Raw genomic sequence first — 21,465 nt, 5'->3', positions numbered from 1 at the left:
TGGGTAGCTCACCTGGTAGGCTCGGTCCGGCCGCGGGTTCGATTCCGACTTGCGACCCTTTGCGGCATGTCATTCCCCCCTCTCTCTCTCCTTACATGTCTAAGCTGTCCTGTCACAAATGAAGGCCTAACGTGCCCAAAAAAATATACAAAAATAAATAAATAGGGAATATCTTCTGCTACGTTTCCCCCTCTCATTCCCCCTGCTCTGGTGTTTCTCCTTCTCATTCCCCCTGCTCTGGTGTTTCTCCTTCTCATTCCCCCTGCTCTGGTGTTTCTCCTTCTCATTCCCCCCCTCTGGTGTTTTTTCTCCATTCTCTGGTGTTTTCCCCCCCTCTCATTCCCCCCTCTGGTGCTCATTCCCCTGCTCTGGTGTTTTCCTTCTCATTCCCCCCCCTGGTGTTTCTCCTTCTCATTCCCCTGCTCTGGTGTCTTTCCCCCCTCTCATTCCCCCTGCTCTGGTGTTTTCCCCCTCTCATTCCCCCTCTCTGGTGTTTTCCCCCCTCTCATTCCCCTGCTCTGTGTTCCCCCTCTCATTCCCCTGCTCTGGTGTCTCATTCCCCTCTCTGGTGTTTTCCCCTCTCATTCCCCTGGTGTCTCCCCCCCTCATTCCCCTGCTCTGGTGTCTCCCCCTCTCATCCCCCTGCTCTGGTGTCCCCCCATTCCCCTGCTCTGGTGTCCCCCCTCATTCCCCTGCTCTGGTGTTCCCCCTCTCCTCCCCCTGCTCTGGTGTCTCCCCTCTCATTCCCCCTGCTCTGGTGTCTCCCCCTCTCATTCCCCTGCTCTGGTGTCTCCCCCTCTCATTCCCCCTGCTCTGGTATTTCCGAGCCCCTAAACCGGAGACATTAGGAAACACTTCTGACCCGTTTCGGGGTTGTGTTGCAGTCCCAACGGTTGCAAATGGAGATCTTTTGGCGACGCAGACACCGACGCCGACGTTTCTCCTCCTGATTGGGTCTCACCGGTCACGACGTGGTGTTAAAAAGTTTTGAATTGAAATGAATCCTCCTGAATCCTCCGAGCCGTCATAAAGACATAAAGCGAGGCTGAAAAGTCTCCCGGCTCCGACGGAGAAGGTTTCGCCTCCCGGTCACAGTTCACGGTGTTCTGGGCTCCAACAGTTCAGTGTGAGGCGGCTTTGAGTTAATGAGGTTAAAAAGATCCTTTTCTTCGCAGCGAATGGGAAGTTATTGTGTGGAATTCCTGTGGGCTGACAAAGCGAGCAGAGACGTAGGAGAGGTTTAACTGTTCCCTGTCAGACAGGAGAGAGAGAGAGAGTCTCGTGAGGTTGTTTGACTTTGTCTAGTTTTGGGGCTTTTTCATGTTAGACAAAAAGGATCTTACTCTTTAACTAAAAAGGTCCATCTCTGTAGGGATCCTTTGCATAATGTGAATTGATTCTGGACAGTTGAATCTGGGACAGAGACACAAGGACAGGAGTCAAACTTTACCTGCACAACAACTCAGACAACCGCTCATCGTTAAACAAGGATTTGGGTTAGTTATTTACATGGAGCCTGGTGGAGATATGCTGGCTCTATACACGCTAAAAGTCCTGATTATTTACATGGAGTCTGGTGGAGATATGCTGGCTCTATACACGCTAAAAGTCCTGATTATTTACATGGAGTCTGGTGGAGATATGCTGGCTCTATACACGTTAAAAGTCCTGATTATTTACATGGAGTCTGGTGGAGATATGCTGGCTCTATACACGCTAAAAGTCCTGATTATTTACATGGAGTCTGGTGGAGATATGCTGGCTCTATACACGCTAAAAGTCCTGATTATTTACACGGAGTCTGGTGGAGATATGCTGGCTCTATACACGCTAAAAGTCCTGATTATTTACATGGAGTCTGGTGGAGATATGCTGGCTCTATACACGCTAAAAGTCCTGATTATTTACATGGAGTCTGGTGGAGATATGCTGGCTCTATACAAAAGTCCTGATTATTTACATGGAGCCTGGTGGAGATATGCTGGCTCTATACACGCTAAAAGTCCTGATTATTTACATGGAGTCTGGTGGAGATATGCTGGCTCTATACACACTAAAAGTCCTGATTATTTACATGGAGTCTGGTGGAGATATGCTGGCTCTATACACACTAAAAGTCCTGATTATTTACATGGAGTCTGGTGGAGATATGCTGGCTCTATACACGCTAAAAGTCCTGATTATTTACATGGAGTCTGGTGGAGATATGCTGGCTCTATACACGCTAAAAGTCCTGATTATTTACACGGAGTCTGGTGGAGATATACTGGCTCTATACACGCTAAAAGTCCTGATTATTTACATGGAGTCTGGTGGAGATATGCTGGCTCTACACACGCTAAAAGTCCCGATTATTTACATGGAGTCTGGTGGAGTTTGGTGATGGTGATTTCGGGGCTGTTTCATGTTAAACTACTACGTTTCAACGCTTGCCATTCATTTCTGTGGGAGCAGCGGGGCAATGCATTCTGGGAGCGTTGCAGGGGACACACTGGGCATGTAGATTGTCTGTCTGGCGTTACTCTGCGGTTGAAAATCATGGATGTTAAAGTTAAAAACTAGAGAAAATACTTTGGAGACAGAACAGCAACGGTGAAAAGTAAGAGCAGGGATTGATTACCTTGGAGCGAAGACAAGGCAGAGAGACAGACAGAGAGAGACAGACAGCTGTTACTGAAAGGTCTGTAAGCATCAGAGACAGACAGAGAGACAGACAGACAGAGAGAGACAGACAGCTGTTACTGAAAGGTCTGTAAGCATCATAGACAGACAGAGAGACAGACAGAGAGAGAGACAGCTGTTACTGAAAGACAGTCAGACAGAGAGAGCAGCTGTTCTGAAAGGTCTGTAAGACAGAGACAGAGAGACAGACAGACAGAGAGAGACAGACAGCTGTTACTGAAAGGTCTGTAAGCATCAGAGACAGACAGAGAGACAGACAGACAGAGAGACATACAGCTGTTACTGAAAGGTCTGTAAGCATCAGAGACAGACAGAGAGACAGACAGAGAGAGACAGACAGAGAGAGACAGACAGCTGTTACTGAAAGGTCTGTAAGCATCAGAGACAGACAGAGAGACAGACAGAGAGAGACAGACAGCTGTCACGATTATTTAACACAATTACTCGTTGACTTCTGGAAAGATGTAATTATTGAACTTAAAAAACAGTGGAAAAAGTTAAATAAATCAACAGTAAAAAAAACACATACGTCTGTGAAATTTTGATGTAGTACTTTTCCTATTTAAACTTTATTTTTTCATTCAGAACACACAAGAGAAAATAATAAGAGTTTACTTGGCAAAACGTAACGAGCTAAATAATTGCTTTTCTCGATTATTTCTGTTTTTGTGATCGTTGGGGAGCCGAAAATCATAATCACGATTACATTTCGATTAATTGCACAGCCCTAACCCTGGAGTTTTCAAACCAAAGCAGTGTTTCCGAATCTTAAAGTTTTCGGGGTTCGGAAACGCCCACAGTAGTGTGGACGCGAGGTGTAAACGTAGCAAAAGACAAAAGACTTTCAGTTCACGATGATATAAACCGAGTGGCGGAAATGACCAAACTGACTCGGTAGTTATTAGTTATTATACCATGGTCTTTCTTTTTTCTTTTTCTTTTATTAGGATCCCCATTAGCTAATGCAACAAATGCATCCGCTACTCTTCCTGGGGTTCCACACATAACACATAACATGAATAAACAAACAATCCTACACCGAGACAGCAAATTCTCATAAAACACAAATATACATATATACACACTCACATATGGACATATACATGCACACACACATATACCTCTACATACACATACAATATACTCTATCTACCAATATAAGTTAACATAAAAAATCCTTTTATTTGTTTTTTAAAACTCATAATATTTTGAATTTTAGCAATATGACCTGGAAGAGAGTTCCAATCTGTCCATTTGGTCTGGGTGAATACTCAATTCTGATTGGCTGCAGGGTGTCCATTAAAAAGTGATATATGACACCTACTAAAGGAGTTCCGGTGAAACTGTCTGTTTACTGTTCTAAATGAATGCGCTACATTAAATCAAAAAGGAAATGTGGATTTATTATTTCCAACTCGTTCTCTGACCACCACATCTCGTCGGGCATTAACCCTCACTTAGACCCTTCTTCGACAATAACCCTTCCGTCTTTTGTTGCAGATAAACACAAATGGATTTGTGTCCGTGGTGGAGCCTCCGTCCGAGGAGCAGTACCTCGGGAAGATGCCCGCCAGTTTCAAGATGATCGCCGCCCTGCTGGGCGACCTGGACGACAGCGACGGACGGGGGAAGGTCCACTTCAGGTGGGACAGCAGCCCCGGGGCGCGGAATCGAACCGCCGAACACGTCAGGCGAGCGTTCCCCAGAGACGACGTGGAGCAGCCCGCCGGCGTACTCGTCGTCACCTGGGAGAACGTGGCCGCCCGGGGGACGCCCGGACGAGGAGACGGACCGGACACTAAGGTGGGAAGGGTCAGAGATGTGGCCTTGTATTCTTTATTTGTGCATATGAAATAAAGAAGAAGAAATAAACAATGACATAATAATAAAATGCACAGGTGGGATAGAAAAAGGAACCGCCCTAACATTGCAATTAAAGATAGCTGTACATGCTTGGCACACATTTGCAAATTAACTTCAATATTTAAAGGTCCCATTACATGGTGCTCTTTGGATGCTTTTATATAGACCTTAGTGGTCCCCTAATACTGTATCTGAAGTCTCTTTTATATAGACCTTAGTGGTCCCCTAATACTGTATCTGAAGTCTCTTTTATATAGACCTTAGTGGTCCCCTAATACTGTATCTGAAGTCTCTTTAATATAGACCTTAGTGGTCCCCTAATACTGCATCTGAAGTCTCTTTATATAGACCTTAGTGGTCCCCTAATACTGTATCTGAAGTCTCTTTTATATAGACCTTAGTGGTCCCCTAATACTGCATCTGAAGTCTCTTTATATAGACCTTAGTGGTCCCCTAATACTGTATCTGAAGTCTCTTTCTATATAGGCCTTAGTGGTCCCCTAATACTGTATCTGAAGTCTCTTTTATATAGACCTTAGTGGTCCCCTAATACTGTATCTGAAGTCTCTTTTATATAGACCTTAGTGGTCCCCTAATACTGTATCTGAAGTCTCTTTTATATAGACCTTAGTGGTCCCCTAATACTGTATCTGAACTACGCACCCGAGGTGGGAGTTAGTCACACGTGCAAGTCACAAGCCAGTCTCAAGTCACTGTGGTGAGAATGAAGCAAGTCAAGTCGAGTCCATGCTACAAGTCAAACAAGCCACGAGTCACGTCATACAAAAAATTACCTTTAACGTTTTTGATTGTGATTGGTTTAAAGAAATGCCAATAAACCAGAGCACGTTTTCCTCCCATCCAGGAATGCTGTGTGGACTAGCCAGACCTTCCTCCGCAGCGTCGTGGAGGAAGGTCTGGCAAAGGGAGACTATGCTTGAGTAAATTAAAACTGCACACGTAATTGTGCAAAAACAATCGTCTCTTTTTGTGATCGTTAGGAGCCGAATAAACACAATCGCTGTCAAAATTTGATAAATTGCACAGCCTTTGCAACACATACCTGCAAACTAGTCGCTTTTTGGCAAAAATCACCGAGACCCGGTGCTAATACGGCACCAGTGCCTTACCGACCGTCAACGCGGATTTCGGTGCCTTATTTAGGTGCCACTTAAATGCCTGCGCTTCTCTCTGATGCTCTACAGCAGGTAACGTTAGCCTACCGTTAGCTAGTTAACACTACACCTGACAGCAGGTAACATTAGCCTACCGTTAGCTAGTTAACACTACACTTGGCAGCAGGTAACGTTAGCCTACCGTTAGCTAGTTAACACTACACTTGGCAGCAGGTAACGTTAGCCTACCGTTAGCTAGTTAACACTACACTTGGCAGCAGGTAACGTTAGCCTACCGTTAGCTAGTTAACACTACACTTGGCAGCAGGTAACGTTAGCCTACCGTTAGCTAGTTAACACTACACTTGGCAGCAGGTAACGTTAGCCTACTGTTAGCTAGCAGCTGGAGTAAACACGATTGAAATGCTAACAGCTAAACGGTGTAAAAGTGTGTCTGTATTTCACTGGAGAGGATTATAACACCGGACTGTAGCTGCCTTTGTCTGAAAAACAACACTAGAGCGCTAGAAATGTGTCACCTTTTTCAGCCCTTCTGAGTTTGCAGGTATGGCAGCAACGTATTGTTTTGTACTTTCAGAGAAACACTTTCCAGCTGGTTGTGGCCTCCATGGAGTTGTCGTCCTTTGCCATCCTCCTGTACCCCCGAGACCGACTGCAGTTCCTCTCCACGCCAGTCGGGGGCGAGAGTAAGCTCCTCGAGGCTGGCTTCAACGAAGGCCTTGTGGTGGGCTGGTGGTGGAGTGAAAAACAGGGGACCTACTTCCGCACCACCACCGACGAAGAGACTTCCATCAGGGAGCTCACTGAGTACGAATCTGCTCGAATGTCAAAGATACACAAAACCCAGTGTTTCCTCTATGTTGATTTGACTGTGGCCACGGCAACATTTGTGCCCCCCCACGGTATCAGAAACAGGGCTGCATTGTTAGAGTGCATGTTGGAGAATAGCGCGGACACACAAGGGTAACTAGCCAGTTGACATGGTGTGTGTACGTTCTTGTGAACTGTAAGTCGTATCACTTATGTTGTCAGTTCATTTAAGCCTGGTCCTGTATTAGTCCATAGGTCTTGTATCAGTCTATAGGTCTTGTATCAGTCTATAGGTCTTCTATTAGTCTATAGGTCTTCTATTAGTCTATAGGTATTGTATTAGTCTATAGGTCCTGTATTAGTCAATAGGTCTTGTATTAGTCTATAGGTCTTGTATTCGTCTGTAGGTTCTGTATTAGTGTGTAGGTCCTGTATTAGTTTATAGGTCCTGTATTAGTCTGTAGGTCCTGTATTAGTCTATAGGTCCTGTATTAGTCCATAGGTCTTGTATCAGTCTATAGGTCTTGTATTAGTCTGTAGGTCCTGTATTAGTCCATAGGTCTTGTATCAGTCTATAGGTCTTGTATTAGTCTGTAGGTCCTGTATTAGTCTATAGGTCCTGTATTAGTCTATAGGTCTTGTATCAGTCTATAGGTCTTCTATTAGTCTATAGGTCTTCTATTAGTCTATAGGTATTGTATTAGTCTATAGGTCCTGTATTAGTCAATAGGTCTTGTATTAGTCTATAGGTCTTGTATTCGTCTGTAGGTCCTGTATTAGTGTGTAGGTCCTGTATTAGTTTATAGGTCCTGTATTAGTCTGTAGGTCCTGTATTAGTCTATAGGTCCTGTATTAGTCTATAGGTCTTGTATTAGTCCATAGGTCTTGTGTTAGTCTATAGGTCCTGTATTAGTCTATAGGTCTTTTATTAGTCTATAGGTCTTTTATTAGTCTATAGGTCCTGTATTCGTCTATAGGTCCTGTATTAGTCTATAGGTCCTGTATTAGTCTATAGGTCTTGTAAATTTAAATTAAGTTAACAGGTGATTTTTGTTGTTTGTGTTCTTCACCTGCGAGCTAAATTGCACGTGGCTGTTGATTCGATATAATAGCAATTGCTAACGTTTGTATTTTAGGAGCATTATTTAAATGCTGAAGAAGTGACACTGCATTAAGATAATGTAATTAATAGTGGGTTTATTGTTATTTGCTGCAGAATGCTTAGCCTGTATGTCAAGATCAAAGTTGGCCTGTATAGTAACTCATAAAAAACAGTTCAATCACAACTGAAAATATGCCTTGTTGTGTGTGTGAATAGAGGTCAATAAATATATTAGTTTGTGTTGCAGCGAAGTGTCAGCTCCGTTTCATGTGTGGTGGGGGGGCGTTCGGACCTGCCCCCACTGCAAAAAACAAATCCTAAAGGAAACACTGCAAAACTGATTTGATACGGTGGCCCTGAAGGTCAAAACGTGGAAGAATTTCAGAAAACGCTACATTTCTTGTCTTGTCTTTTTAATTGAGTTATCCTCCTTCCTTTATCCAACCAGAAAGACGAACTCAGGACAGAATGGAGTTTGGGTGTACGAGATCGGCTCCTCGCCGTTCTTTGTCGCCATTACGCCTGGGATGGGCGCCACCCTTCCTGAGGAAGATGCCACCGAGCCGCCCGTCACCGTGTCGCCGAGCCGAACCGAGAAAGCTCAGGTGGTGCCGGAAGAAAACGAAGAGTCCCCAACGGACGAGACTCCCAACGAGTACAGACCCGTCACGGCAGAGTACGTCGAACCAGAGACCGAGGAACCGGATTACGCAGAATACCCCGAAACGGAGACGCCAACGTACAGCGAACCCGAGAGGGCTGATCCAAGGTCCCCGGAGCCATCTGGGCCGAGACACCCTGACCGATCTGAGACCGGTTCCCCCCGCTTTGAGCCTTTGCAACCAACCGTCCCTGAAACCACCGAGCCGAGAGACCCTACGTCTGAGCCGAGGTACCCTGAGCGAACCGAGAGCGGGTTCCCCGTCTCTGAGCGAACCGAGAGTGGGTACCCCGTGTCTGAGGGAACCGAGAGCGGGTACCCCGTCTCTGAGCCTTTGCAACCGACATATACCGTCCCTGAAAGCACTGAGCCGAGAGACCCTACATCTGAGCCAAGGTACCCTGAGCGAACCGAGAGCAGGTACGCCGTCTCTGAGCGAACCGAGAGTGGGTACCCCGTCTCTGAGGGAACCGAGAGCGGGTACCCCGTCTCTGAGCCTTTGCAACCGAGGTACACCTACCCTGAAAACGTTGAGTCGAGATACTCTCCAGTCCAACCGAGATACCCTGAACCAGTCGAACCAGTGCCTCCACGTTCCCGCTCCCAGCAACCCCAGATCGTCGTCATAGATGAAGATGAAAATCTGGATGTGAACGGTAAAAAGAGATCAAAACTTTTGCAATGAATGAAAGCCTATTGAACGGTGTCCGTGGTCATTTGATTAGTAGAAAAACCGAAAATTGGCAGTTGTTGTTGTTAGTTAGTCTCGGTGAATAACCGTAAAATGTGTCGCGGCTCGCTGTGAGGAGAGCTCGGGAAACATTCTCCGGAGCAGCAGAGAAGTGAGGTGGAGGTACAGTTAGACTAGGGGCTGTGCAATTAATCGAAATTTAATCGTGATTATGATTTCGGCTTCCAACGATCACAAAAACAGAATAATCGAGAAAAACAATTATTTAGCTCATTATGTTTGGCAAAGTAAACTCTTATTTTCTCTCGTGTGTTCTGAATGACAAAAAATAAAGTTTAAATAGGAAAAGCATTACGGCAAATTTCACAATAATTGCAACATCTTTCCAGAACTCAACGACTAATCGTGTTAAATTATCATGATTTCAATATTGACCGAAATAATCGTGATTATATTTTTTTTCCATAATTGAACAGCCCTAAGTTAGACCCAGCGGCAGCAGCCCTACTGCCTAATTGTCTTAATGTAGCTTTTAAAATTCAGCTCTAAGGTCCATGACTACACCAAGATTTCTGGCTTTGTCCGTTGTTCTTAACATTGTTGATTAAAGCTGAGTGCTGACTTTTAATCGCTCCAAAAACAACCACCTCAGTTTTGTCTTCGTCTAATTTAAGAAAGTTCTGGCATGTCCACTCGTTAAATGTGTTCAATGCACTTACACGGTGTTTGCATTGGACCACAGTCCCCTGATTATGTATATCATGTGTGTCGTCTGCATAACTATGGTAACGCATTTCGTTGTTTTCCATTATCTGAGCCAGTGGAAGCATGTAGACGTTAAACAGGAGAGGCCCCTGAATGGAGCCCTGGGGAACTCCTCATGTCATATTTGTCTGCTCGGAAGCATTAAGTTATTAAATTTGACTCATTTAGCAGCTGGCTCTGTGCCTCGTTAGTAAGGTTGGGCATTTGATTCTTTGAGGGGTGATGAAAGAGGAGTTGAAACACGTCACATATTTTAGGGCTGTGCAATTAATCGAAATTTAATTGTGATTATGATTTCGGCTCCCCAACGATCATAAAAACAGAAATAATCGAGAAAAACAATTAATTAGCTCATTACGTTACGGAATAGGACAAGTATTGAGGCAAATTTCACAGTTGTGTGTGTTTTTTGTTTTTTTACTGTTGATTTATTTAACTTTTTCCACTGCTTTTTAAATTCAGTAATTACAGCATCTTTCCAGAAGTCAACGAGTAATCGTGTTAAATTATCGTGATTTCAATATTGACTGAAATAATCGTGATTTATATTTTTTACCATAATCGAGCAGCCCTACACATGCTTATTTCACAAATAAGAGGAAAGTTTTATTTTGATTCAATGGTGGTTTGCAGGTTTACAGTGCTTTTTCAATGTACATTACATTATGTTACATGTAATTTAGCTGTCGCTTTTATCCAAAGCAACTTACAATTGCTATATATATATATTTTTTAAACGATTCAGGAATCGGTTCTCGATGCCTAATCCTACTCGTTAGGTTACTACTCCACTGCCCGTTTGTCGATTACTGCAAAACCTCACGTCCGAGACTTGCCGCAAGTCGGCTTGTACGGAAGTTTACACGAAAGTTAGTCCAGTCGCAAAAAAATAGCTGCCACTCTGACCATTCTGCTTTGTTTATTTTAATGAGCCTTTCTGTCCATTTGCTTTCTATGGGTAATTCTGTTTTTAAAATTTCTTTGTTTTTAATAGAACCCAAATGGGTTCGTTCTTTGGTTTTTTTTTTCACAGTATTCGCGTACAATTCGGAAACGTGCGTCCTGAACAGGCACAAGTGCTCAGCTTTCGCTGACTGCCGGGATTACAGCAACGGGTACTGCTGCCAATGTAGGCCTGGATTCTACGGTAACGGGAAGGACTGTGTCGCCGAAGGTGAGAAGCATTTTCGCTATTACTTCAACTTTTTATGTTTAAGAAGCAGAAGTTATCTGAGGATACTTCACAGATCTAGACCACACTCTAAAATGTACAGAGACCATCCCCCAGCCCCAAGAGCAAGCATTTGGCACCGCCCAAGGCGATTGTGATTGGTTTAAAGTGCCCATATTATGAAAAAAATAAAACTTTTTCTGGGATTTGGGGTGTTATTTTGTGTCTCTGGTGCTTCCACACACATACACACTTTGAAAAAAATCCATCCACGGTGTTCTGAGTGAGATCCGGTTTCCGAATGTGTCCTGCCTTCAGTCTCCTGGTGAGTTGGTCAAAATCTGCACGGCTTGCGACGTCACAAGCCGAAACGAGGAGGCTAACCGCAACCGTTAGCTCGTAGCGTTAGCGTTAGCTAACGATAGCATGCTACCTTGTTCTCAATAGCAAAGCACTGCTACATCACACACTAGTTCACCATAATCTACAAAAGAACTACTTCGTTTAGAAGAAGTCTCCCAGCTGATCCTGCCTTGGAACTGACTGAAGTTGGAGAAACAGGCTTTCTTTTACTGTCTATGGAGCTAGCTGACATGATCTACGATCTGAGCTACTGAGCATGTGCAAGTGCAATCAAAGATAGTACAGAAGAAGAAAAGAGGTCTCACTCTGTAGCTAAAACAGAGAGCTGAACACAGGGTGAAAAGAGGAGCTGCAGCAATGTGCAGTACAACTAAAAGATGGTGTTTTTTGATAATTAAACCATGTAAACCTGTTCTGGTACAACCTTAAAATACAATTATGAACCTGAAAATGAGCATAATATGGGCGCTTTAAAGAAATGCAAATAAATCAGAGCACGTTTTTCTCCCATCCAGTAATGCTAGTGTTGACTAGCCAGACCTTCCTCCGCAGCGCTGCGGAGGAAGGTCTGGCAAAGCGAGACTGTGACAACCCTAATAACTCTAACCTGGAACTACTGAACTTTCTGCCCTACTGAATCAAATCTTTGTCGTTTTTTTTCCAGGAAAACCACAGAGAATGAACGGAAAGGTGAACGGTCGAGTGTTTGTGGGGAACTCGCCTTCGCCCGTGGAGATCAGTAACAACGACTTGCACTCGTACGTGGTAGCCAATGACGGACGGGCCTACGTGGCCATCAGCAACATCCCCGACAGCCTGGGACCCTCCCTGCAGCCGCTGTCCTCCCTCGGGGGAGTCATCGGCTGGGCCTTCGCCCTGGAGCAGCCCGGCTACCAGAACGGCTTCAGTCTCATCGGTGAGCCGACGTGTAGTCGTGTAAAGATGTAGGACGGTCCAGTTCATCCGGTTCCGATCGCGATTACAGAAAAAAAAATTTTTTGGCACACTATGTTTGACTAGTAAACTTCACAGTTCAAAGTGTTTTCACCGTTGATTTGTTAATGTGTTTCACTGGTTTTTTTTTTTGCGTTCAATTTATGCAACAGCTTTTCAAAAATCAGTGAGTAATCGTGTTAAATATTGACCAAAGTAATCATAATTTGGATAATGAATGAATATGTCTTGGTTTATTGGTCTTGGTTTTATCCTTACCTAGGTACTGTCAGGGCACGCCCTCATACTTTGCTTCTGACTGGCTAGTAGTCCTTACCTAGGTACTGTCAGGGCACGCCCTCATACTCTGCTTCTGACTGGCTAGTAGTCCTTACCTAGCTACTGTCAGGGCCCTTATACTCTGCTTCTGACTGGCTAGTAGTCCTTACCTAGCTACTGTCAGGGCCCTCATACTCTGCTTCTGACTGGCTAGTAGTCCTTACCTAGGTACTGTCAGGACACGCCCTCATACTCTGCTTCTGACTGGCTAGTAGTCCTTACCTAGCTACTGTCAGGGCCCTCATACTCTGCTTCTGACTGGCTAGTAGTCCTTACCTAGCTACTGTCAGGACACGCCCACATACTCTGCTTCTGACTGGCTAGTAGTCCTTACCTAGCTACTGTCAGGGCCCTCATACTCTGCTTCTGACTGGCTAGTAGTCCTTACCTAGGTACTGTCAGGACACGCCCTCATACTCTGCTTCTGACTGGCTAGTAGTCCTTACCTAGCTACTGTCAGGGCCCTCATACTCTGCTTCTGACTGGCTAGTAGTCCTTACCTAGCTACTGTCAGGACACGCCCACATACTCTGCTTCTGACTGGCTAGTAGTCCTTACCTAGCTACTGTCAGGGCCCTCATACTCTGCTTCTGACTGGCTAGTAGTCCTTACCTAGGTACTGTCAGGACACGCCCTCATACTCTGCTTCTGACTGGCTAGTAGTCCTTACCTAGCTACTGTCAGGGCCCTCATACTCTGCTTCTGACTGGCTAGTAGTCCTTACCTAGGTACTGTCAGGGCACGCCCTCATACTCTGCTTCTGACTGGCTAGTAGTCCTTACCTAGGTACTGTCAGGGCACGCCCTCATACTCTGCTTCTGACTGGCTAGTAGTCCTTACCTAGGTACTGTCAGGGCACGCCCTCATACTCTGCTTCTGACTGGCTAGTAGTCCTTACCTAGCTACTGTCAGGGCACGCCCTCATACTCTGCTTCTGACTGGCTAGTAGTCCTTACCTAGGTACTGTCAGGGCCCTCATACTCTGCTTCTGACTGGCTAGTAGTCCTTACCTAGGTACTGAGCAACTCCCAACAAAGATAGAACAGAAGTGAGAGGTCTCACTATGTAGCTAAAACAGAGACCTGAACACAGGGTGAAAAGAGGAGCTGCAGCAATGTGCAGTACAACAAAAATATGGTGTTTTTTGAAAAATTAAACCACGTAAACCTATTCTGGTACAACCTCTACAATACAATTATGAACCTGAAAATGAGCAGAATATGAGCACTTTAAACTGACATTTGGATGTTTGACTTGGTAACAAACTGCTTTAAGCTCAACTTACAGAAATACAGTTCGGACCCTCACGTGTTCTCTCCCCCTCGCGTGCACGCAGGCGGCGTGTTCTCGCGGCAGGCCGAGGTGATCTTCCAGCCCGGTAACGAGCGTCTGAGCATCAAGCAGCAGTTCACGGGAATCGACGAACACGACCACCTGGGGGTGACCACCGAGCTGGAGGGGCGCGTGCCTGCCGTCCCGCTGGGATCCTCCGTCCAGATCAGCCCCTACAAAGAGATCTACCAGTACGACACGAACCGTAAGGACTGATGACCTCCGTGCACAACTTTGGGCACCAAATAAAACAGCTGTTTTTTTAGATTTGAATCCAAATATAAGCTCATCCTGCTCCCTTAGTTGTATACATAGGTGCCGAGCACCCACGTCCACCAGACTGCCAGTAGGCTACATTCATTTAAAATTAAACATTGCAGTTGGAACTAAAGCCAAAACAACGACTCAGTCTATCGATATTATATCGATATCGTGATATGAGGCTAGATATCATCTTAGATTTTGGATATTGTAATATCTTGATATGACATAAGTGTCTTTTCCTGGTTTTAAAGGCTGCATTACAGTAAAGTGATGTACTTTTCTGAACTTACCAGACTGTTGTAACTCTTCTATTATCCCCACTTAGACGTTATGTCCACATTACTGATGATTACTTATCTAAAATGCAAGTGTGAAGATATTTTGTTAAAGCACCAATTGTCATCCCTAAAATATCGTCACAGTATCGATATCGAGGTATGTGGTCAAGAATATTGTGATATCTGATTTTCTCCATATCGCCCAGCCCTACTTCTACCTCTACCCTGCCTAATCCTAGCGACGTTGGGGGCTTAAACCACCAACCACCGAAACCCCGAGGTGCCCCCCATTGCTGTGCCATCGGAGTGTGACTGTGTGTGAACTCTAGGGCTGCCACCTCTTAGTCGATTAGTCGACTAATCGGTAGTTTTGGTCTTAGTCGACTAAGATTTCTTTAGTCGATTAGTCATTTTTTATGCTTATTAATGCTTAATTACTCATTTCCAAGAAACTTGTGAGCACATTTATGGTAAACACAAGATTTAAAGTGGTGCTTTTGCAGGATTAATTGTGGAGAAACTCAGTTTTACAGATGGTTAATTAACTACATTTATATTGTGCTTTTCTAGTCTTAACCACCTCTCAAAGCGCACAGCTCTGACAATTAAATCAACTAATCAATTAGTCGACAAAATCCTATAAGTGTTAGTCGACTAAGGAGTTCTTTAGTCGAGGACAGCCCTAGAACGGTTCCTGTACTATGTAAAGGCGCTTTGAGTAGTCGTTAAGACTAGAAAAACGCTGTATGACTACAGTCCATTTACATTTCTTACTGGGTGTAAACTTGATCTTCTGCATCTCCTCCTGTCAGTCATCACTTCCTCCTCCAACCGTGACTACACCGTCACCCCCCGCGGCGGCGGCGGCGCACAGACCCGGAGCTACCAATGGCGCCAGACCATCAGCTTCCAGAGCTGCCCCCACGCCGAGGCGGCCGCGCCCGCCACCCAGCAGCTCACCGTGGACCAGATCTTCGTGATGTTCGACGCGGACAACCATCTGATCCGCTACGCCATGAGCAACAAGATCGGCTCGGTCCACGGTGAGTCTGCACCCCTAAAAATAATCTTTTACTGGAAAAGTTAATGACATAAAACCCCCCAAAAAATGAATGAGAAACCAATAAAAAAAAGTCCTAATCCTAAAGTCTGAAATCCAAAAGGAGAAACCACTAAATTAGCTTTGAAAAATATAATAATTAGAACTTAAATTAGTTAATAAGTTTCTGTAAATAAGCCGTGCGATAGACAAAGGAGGACAACAAAGTGACAATTTACACCCATATATTTATATATTTGACCATATTTTAGGGCTGTGCAATTAATCAAAATTTAATCGTGATTATGATTTCGGCTCCCAACGATCACAAAAACAGAATAATCGAGAAAAACAATTATTTAGCTCGTTACGTTTTGCAAATAAACTCTTATTTTCTCTCGTGTGTTCTGAATGAAAAAATAAACTTTAAATAGGACAAGTATTGAGGCAAATTTCACAGATGTATGTTTTTTTAACGGTTGATTTATTTAACTTTTTCCGCTGTTTTTTTAAGTTCAATAATTGCAACATCTTTCCAGAAGTCAACGTGCAATCAACGTGCAATCGTGTCAAATTATCGTGATTTCAATATTGACCGAAATGTTTTTTTCCATAATCGAGCAGCCCTACCATATTTATGACCACTCTTAAAGCAACAGTAGAGAACGTTTCCCGCTTCGGGTCCCCCTACAGGTTAGAAGTGGAATTGTCCATTACATTACATTACTGGCCACTTGCAGATTTTGATCTGGCCCTCCATAACAATTTTGGTTCACAATCAATTTTGGCTCACCTAGTTTTTGAGGGGGCTTTTTTGTTTTCTTTTTGGGCTTTTTTTGGTCTATGATGGCTGAGGAACTTTTTTGCTGACATTTTTAGGGCTTTATGGGGACCAAACTGTGAATGTGACTATATGCACAGAGCGATCACACAGCGAAAATGTGTCACTGCCATAGTAAGGTACTTTCTGAGGAACCTATCCATCGTCAATGAAAACAGGTACCGGTGGTTGTGGTTGTATGTCATTCATTCATTCAAACCTTTATTTAACCAGGAAAAAACTCCTTGAGATTACAAATCTCTTTTACGAGAGGCTCCTGGCAAGTGGCAGCAGCTAGGTTTCAATAAATACAAAGACAATAACAAAATAAAAACACACAGTACAGGCCAAAAGTTTGGACACACCTTCTCATTCAATGCGTTTCCTTTTTATTTTCATGACTATTTACATTGTAGATTCTCACTGAAGGCATCAAAACTATGAATGAATACATATGGAATTATGTACTTAACAAAAAAGTGTGAAATAACTGAAAACATGTCTTATATTTTAGATTCTTCAAAGTAGCCACCCTTTGCTTTTTTTGATAACTCTGCAAACCCTTGGTGTTCTCTCAATGAGCTTCATGAGGTAGTCACCTGAAATGGTTTTACCTTCACAGGTGTGCCTTGTCAGGGTTAATTAGTGGAATTTATTCCCTTATTAATAAAAAAGCAAAGGGTGGCTACTTTGAGGAATCTAAAATATAAGACATGTTTTCAGTTATTTCACACTTTTTTGTTAAGTACATAATTCCATATGTGTTCATTCATAGTTTTGATGCCTTCAGTGAGAATCTACAATGTAAATAGTCATGAAAATAAAAAGGAAACGCATTGAATGAGAAGGTGTGTCCAAACTTTTGGCCTGTACTGTACATCACACTTTCACTCAACATATTCGAACACCAATGTCATCATAAAGAAAATCTGGGTCCTGAAATCAATTTAAAAACAATGACAGACAGACTGCCTTTCTGCAAGGTCTTTTAGAAAGCCTTTAAAAATGTGGTTAATGTAATGATGCACGTCAGAGTATAGCTGCACAAGTTGGGTGGACTCCAGGAAGAATAGCTGTGGCTACGGCGCCAGCTAATGGAGATCCCAATAAATCTAATTCATAGAGACTTTGTTTTCTACCAAAAATGATCGCCGCTGGTCGGGAGGGGGGCGGGGGGGGGAAGGGGGGGTACTTGGCTTAAACACACAATTCAAAGAGGGGAACGTTGTTGAACAAACGTTTGAGAGACAGTGCTTTCTTGTGTGGTAGGCATCTCTGTACTGCACATGTTCTGACACTAGACAGGACGTAAGTGCAGGCTGCCTCCGTGTTATCGGATGGTTAAGGTCTCCTAACTGTCTCTGAGGGGGTGAGGGGGTGGACGATCGGAGTACAAACGTGTGTTATTACCCGGAGGAATGCACCCAAACACGCCTCCGACAGTTCAGTGTTTGCAGTGGGACATCAGAGGAGGACAAACAGTAACCTGAGGCCGGCTGTATTTCCTCAGCTGTGAGAGCGTTGGCGGGACGGGGGGTGGGGGTACCAACCTCCAGGACACAGTGGGAGGGGGGGAGGGGGCAGCGGGGGAAGGGGGGTTAATGGTAAAAGTGCAGTAGGGGGGGGGGGAGGAGTTACACAAGCAAACACAACTCAGCCGAGAGTTTGTTGCCAAAAAAGTGGAACATCTGCGTCGTGTTTCCTGCAAGGAGGTGAACGTCTGAACAAGAGGACACGGACTCTTTGTCCACAGATGCATTCTGGGATACGTGGGGGAGCTCGGAGGTTACATACTAAGTTAGGTTAAGTTAGGTTACATATACAGTATTAGGTCTAAGGCCTATATAAAAGAGACTTCAGATACAGTATTAGGGGACCACTAAGGTCTATATAAAAGAGACTTCAGATACAGTATTAGGGGACCACTAAGGTCTATATAAAGAGACTTCAGATACAGTATTAGGGGACCACTAAGGTCTATATAAAGAGACTACAGATACAGTATTAGGGGACCACTAAGGTCTATATAAAGAGACTTCAGATACAGTATTAGGGGACCACTAAGGTCTATATAAAAGAGACTTCAGATACAGTATTAGGGACCACTAAGGTCTATATAAAGAGACTTCAGATACAGTATTAGGGGACCACTAAGGTCTATATAAAAGAGACTTCAGATACAGTATTAGGGGACCACTAAGGTCTATATAAAGAGACTTCAGATATAGTATTAGGGGACCACTAAGGTCTATATAAAAGAGACTTCAGATACAGTATTAGGGGACCACTAAGGTCTATATAAAGAGACTACAGATACAGTATTAGGGGACCACTAAGGTCTATATAAAGAGACTTCAGATACAGTATTAGGGGACCACTAAGGTCTATATAAAAGAGACTACAGATACAGTATTAGGGGACCACTAAGGTCTATATAAAGAGACTACAGATACAGTATTAGGGGACCACTAAGGTCTATATAAAGAGACTTCAGATACAGTATTAGGGGACCACTAAGGCCTATATAAAAGCATCCAAAGAGCACCAAGTCATGGTACCTTTACACCAACCCTTTGGCGGGGCTAAGCTCCAGAAGGAGCTGCTAAATAGTCTCAGGAAGGAACTTGTTTTGGGGGATCATTTGCACCCCGCTAATAAAACGGCACATACAATATTACATGAAGATAACTGTTGACACAATACAGTAGAGCGCGACCGATAAAGGATTTTTAAGGCCGATATCGTTAAAATATATGGTGATTTAAAAATCCGATATTCCGATGGATCGACTGATATATATATTAAAAAAACCTAACAAACATAAACAGATTTCCCTAACATTAGTTATTTATGAGTCCTCTAAAATAATACGCTAATGTTTTATTGTCACAACAGAACAGAGGAACATCAAGATATATGAAAGTTCTGATGAATACAATGCGTAACAATACAAACTTAAGATATGAAACTTAAAATAAAATCAGAGAGTTGCCCAACAAGGAGGTTGTAGAGTAGAGCGCCCTCTGGCGGACAAACTATGCATCGCCAACACTCAGAACGTGGTTGAAGGGGCTTTCGTCCGTTTTTATTTTATTTTTAAAAGTATTCAGAATCATTTATTTGTTAACTATAAATTATTCGGACGAATTAATATTTAAATAAAAAATAAATATAAAAGAAATCGGCTATTATAAATGCAGATACCGATTGTTTGGAAAATGCCTAATATCGGCCGGGCTGTACAACACAGTAGCACCTGTCCCTCTCTGGTCGGTGAATGGAAGTTCTGTCAGGTCCATTTAAAAGGTCAAGAACTACACAGACAATAAAAATCCTTTAGGACATTTTGTTGAATAAATTGCTCTTCGGTGTGCCCAGATCCAGGTTACAAAACAACAGGTGAGCGAGCCTTTTCATTGGCTGCTCCTAACCTCTGGAATAGTCTACCTGTTCATGTAAGAACACCTCGGACCGCTGAAACACTCAAGTCCATGCTTAAGACCCACTATTATTCATCCATCCATCCATCCATCTTCGTCCGCTTATCCGGTGTCGGGTCGCGGGGGGAGCAGCTCCAGCAGGGGACCCCAAACTTCCCTTTCCCGAGCAACATTAACCAGCTCCGACTGGGGATCGGCGTTCCCAGGCCAGGTTGGAGATATAATCCCTCCACCTAGTCCTGGGTCTTCCCGAGGCCTCCTCCCAGCTGGACGTGCCTGGAACACCTCCCAGGGGGAGGCGCCCAGGGGCATCCTTACCAGATGCCCGAACCACCTCAACTGGCTCCTTTCGACGCAAGCGAGCAGCGGCTCTACTCCGAGCTCCTCACGGATGACTGAGCTTCTCACCCTATCTCTAAGGGAGACGCCAGCCACCCTCCTGAGGAAACCCATTTCGCCGCTTGTACCCTGGATCTCGTTCTTTCGGTCATGACCCAGCCTTCATGACCATAGGTGAGGGTAGGAACGAAAACTGACCGGTAGATCGAGAGCTTTGCCTTCTGGCTCAGCTCTCTTTTCGTCCACAACGGTGCGATAGATTGAATGCAATACCGCACCCGCTGCGCCGATTCTCCGACCAATCTCCCGCTCCATTGTCCCCTCACTCATGAACAAAACCCCAAGGTACTTGAACTCCTTCACTTGGGGTAAGGACTCATTCCCTACCTGGAGAAGGCATTCCATCGGTTTCCTGCTGAGAACCATGGCCTCCGATTTAGAGGTGCTGATCCTCATCCCAACCGCTTCACACTCGGTTGCGAACCGATCCAGTGAGTGCTGAAGGTCGCAGGCCGATGATGCCATCAGGACCACATCATCTGCAAAGAGCAGCGATGAGATCCCCAGCCCACCAAACTGCAACCCCTCCCCACCCCGACTACGCCTCGATATCCTGTCCATAAATATTACAAACAGGATTGGTGACAAAGCGCAGCCCTGGCGGAGGCCAACCCTCACCTGAAACGAGTCCGACTTACTACCGAGAACCCGGACACAGCTCTCACTTTTATTCATTGGCTTTCAATTCAAGGTGAGCTTTGACATCTTGACCTTATTCTTTTTTCTACTGTTAGTTATTGTGTATTGTATATTGTGCTTTGTTTGTGTTTACTACTGCTTGGATTTTTGGAGCTTGTTAAGCACTTTGGTCAACTATGGTTGTTTTTAAACGTGCTGTATGAATAAAATTGAACCGAACTGAACTGAAGGAGCAAACTAAAGCGGCTTTGAGTAAGGCGCCGCGTTTTGGTGTAGCCATTTAGGCGCGAGCGAAGTTGACCAGCTGACGAGACCGTGTTGTCGTCGGGAACTGACGCTCGGACGCTCAAGTTTTTCTCGTCTTGTACGTTTCCCCAGGTGGTCTTCCGGAGCAGAACCCATGTTTCACCGGCAGACACGGCTGCGACATCAACGCCGCGTGCCGGCCCGGCGACGGCCTCCACTTCACCTGCCAGTGTTCGGCCGGATTCACCGGAGATGGACGCTATTGCCACGGTAACACAATCCCCCCCCTGCACGCTCACACCTCCGAGATATAAACACGCACAGGCGACGTGTGATGGCAGTAGTTGAGTAATAGCTTCCTGAACAAACAAGCTTTACAAAGAATAAAGGGCCGTCCGCACCCAGAACCAGAACTAGAACCGTAACTGACAACATTATGGGATGGATCCCTACAGAGATAGACCTTTTAGTTAAAGAGTAAGATCCTTTTAG

The 21,465-nt window shown here is 44.5% G+C and overlaps 1 protein-coding gene across 1 annotated transcript in view; it reads left to right on the top strand.

Moving 5' to 3' along the window:
- Window positions 1-21,465, top strand: part of LOC114572568 (nidogen-1-like) — a 68,432-nt gene that overhangs the window by 15,262 nt on the left and 31,705 nt on the right. The window contains exons 2-9 of the mRNA XM_028604249.1: window positions 4,183-4,485; window positions 6,259-6,488; window positions 8,042-8,910; window positions 10,744-10,884; window positions 11,909-12,160; window positions 13,853-14,053; window positions 15,203-15,433; window positions 21,106-21,243. Coding sequence (XP_028460050.1) covers window positions 4,183-4,485; window positions 6,259-6,488; window positions 8,042-8,910; window positions 10,744-10,884; window positions 11,909-12,160; window positions 13,853-14,053; window positions 15,203-15,433; window positions 21,106-21,243 — 2,365 coding nt within the window. The remainder of the gene's footprint in view (window positions 1-4,182; window positions 4,486-6,258; window positions 6,489-8,041; window positions 8,911-10,743; window positions 10,885-11,908; window positions 12,161-13,852; window positions 14,054-15,202; window positions 15,434-21,105; window positions 21,244-21,465) is intronic.

The sequence above is a fragment of the Perca flavescens genome, chromosome 2 (assembly GCF_004354835.1).
Source record: "Perca flavescens isolate YP-PL-M2 chromosome 2, PFLA_1.0, whole genome shotgun sequence".
NCBI lineage: Eukaryota > Metazoa > Chordata > Actinopteri > Perciformes > Percidae > Perca > Perca flavescens.
The sequence above is the reverse complement of the archived record's forward strand: the minus strand, read 5'-3'. Positions and strand labels throughout refer to the sequence as shown.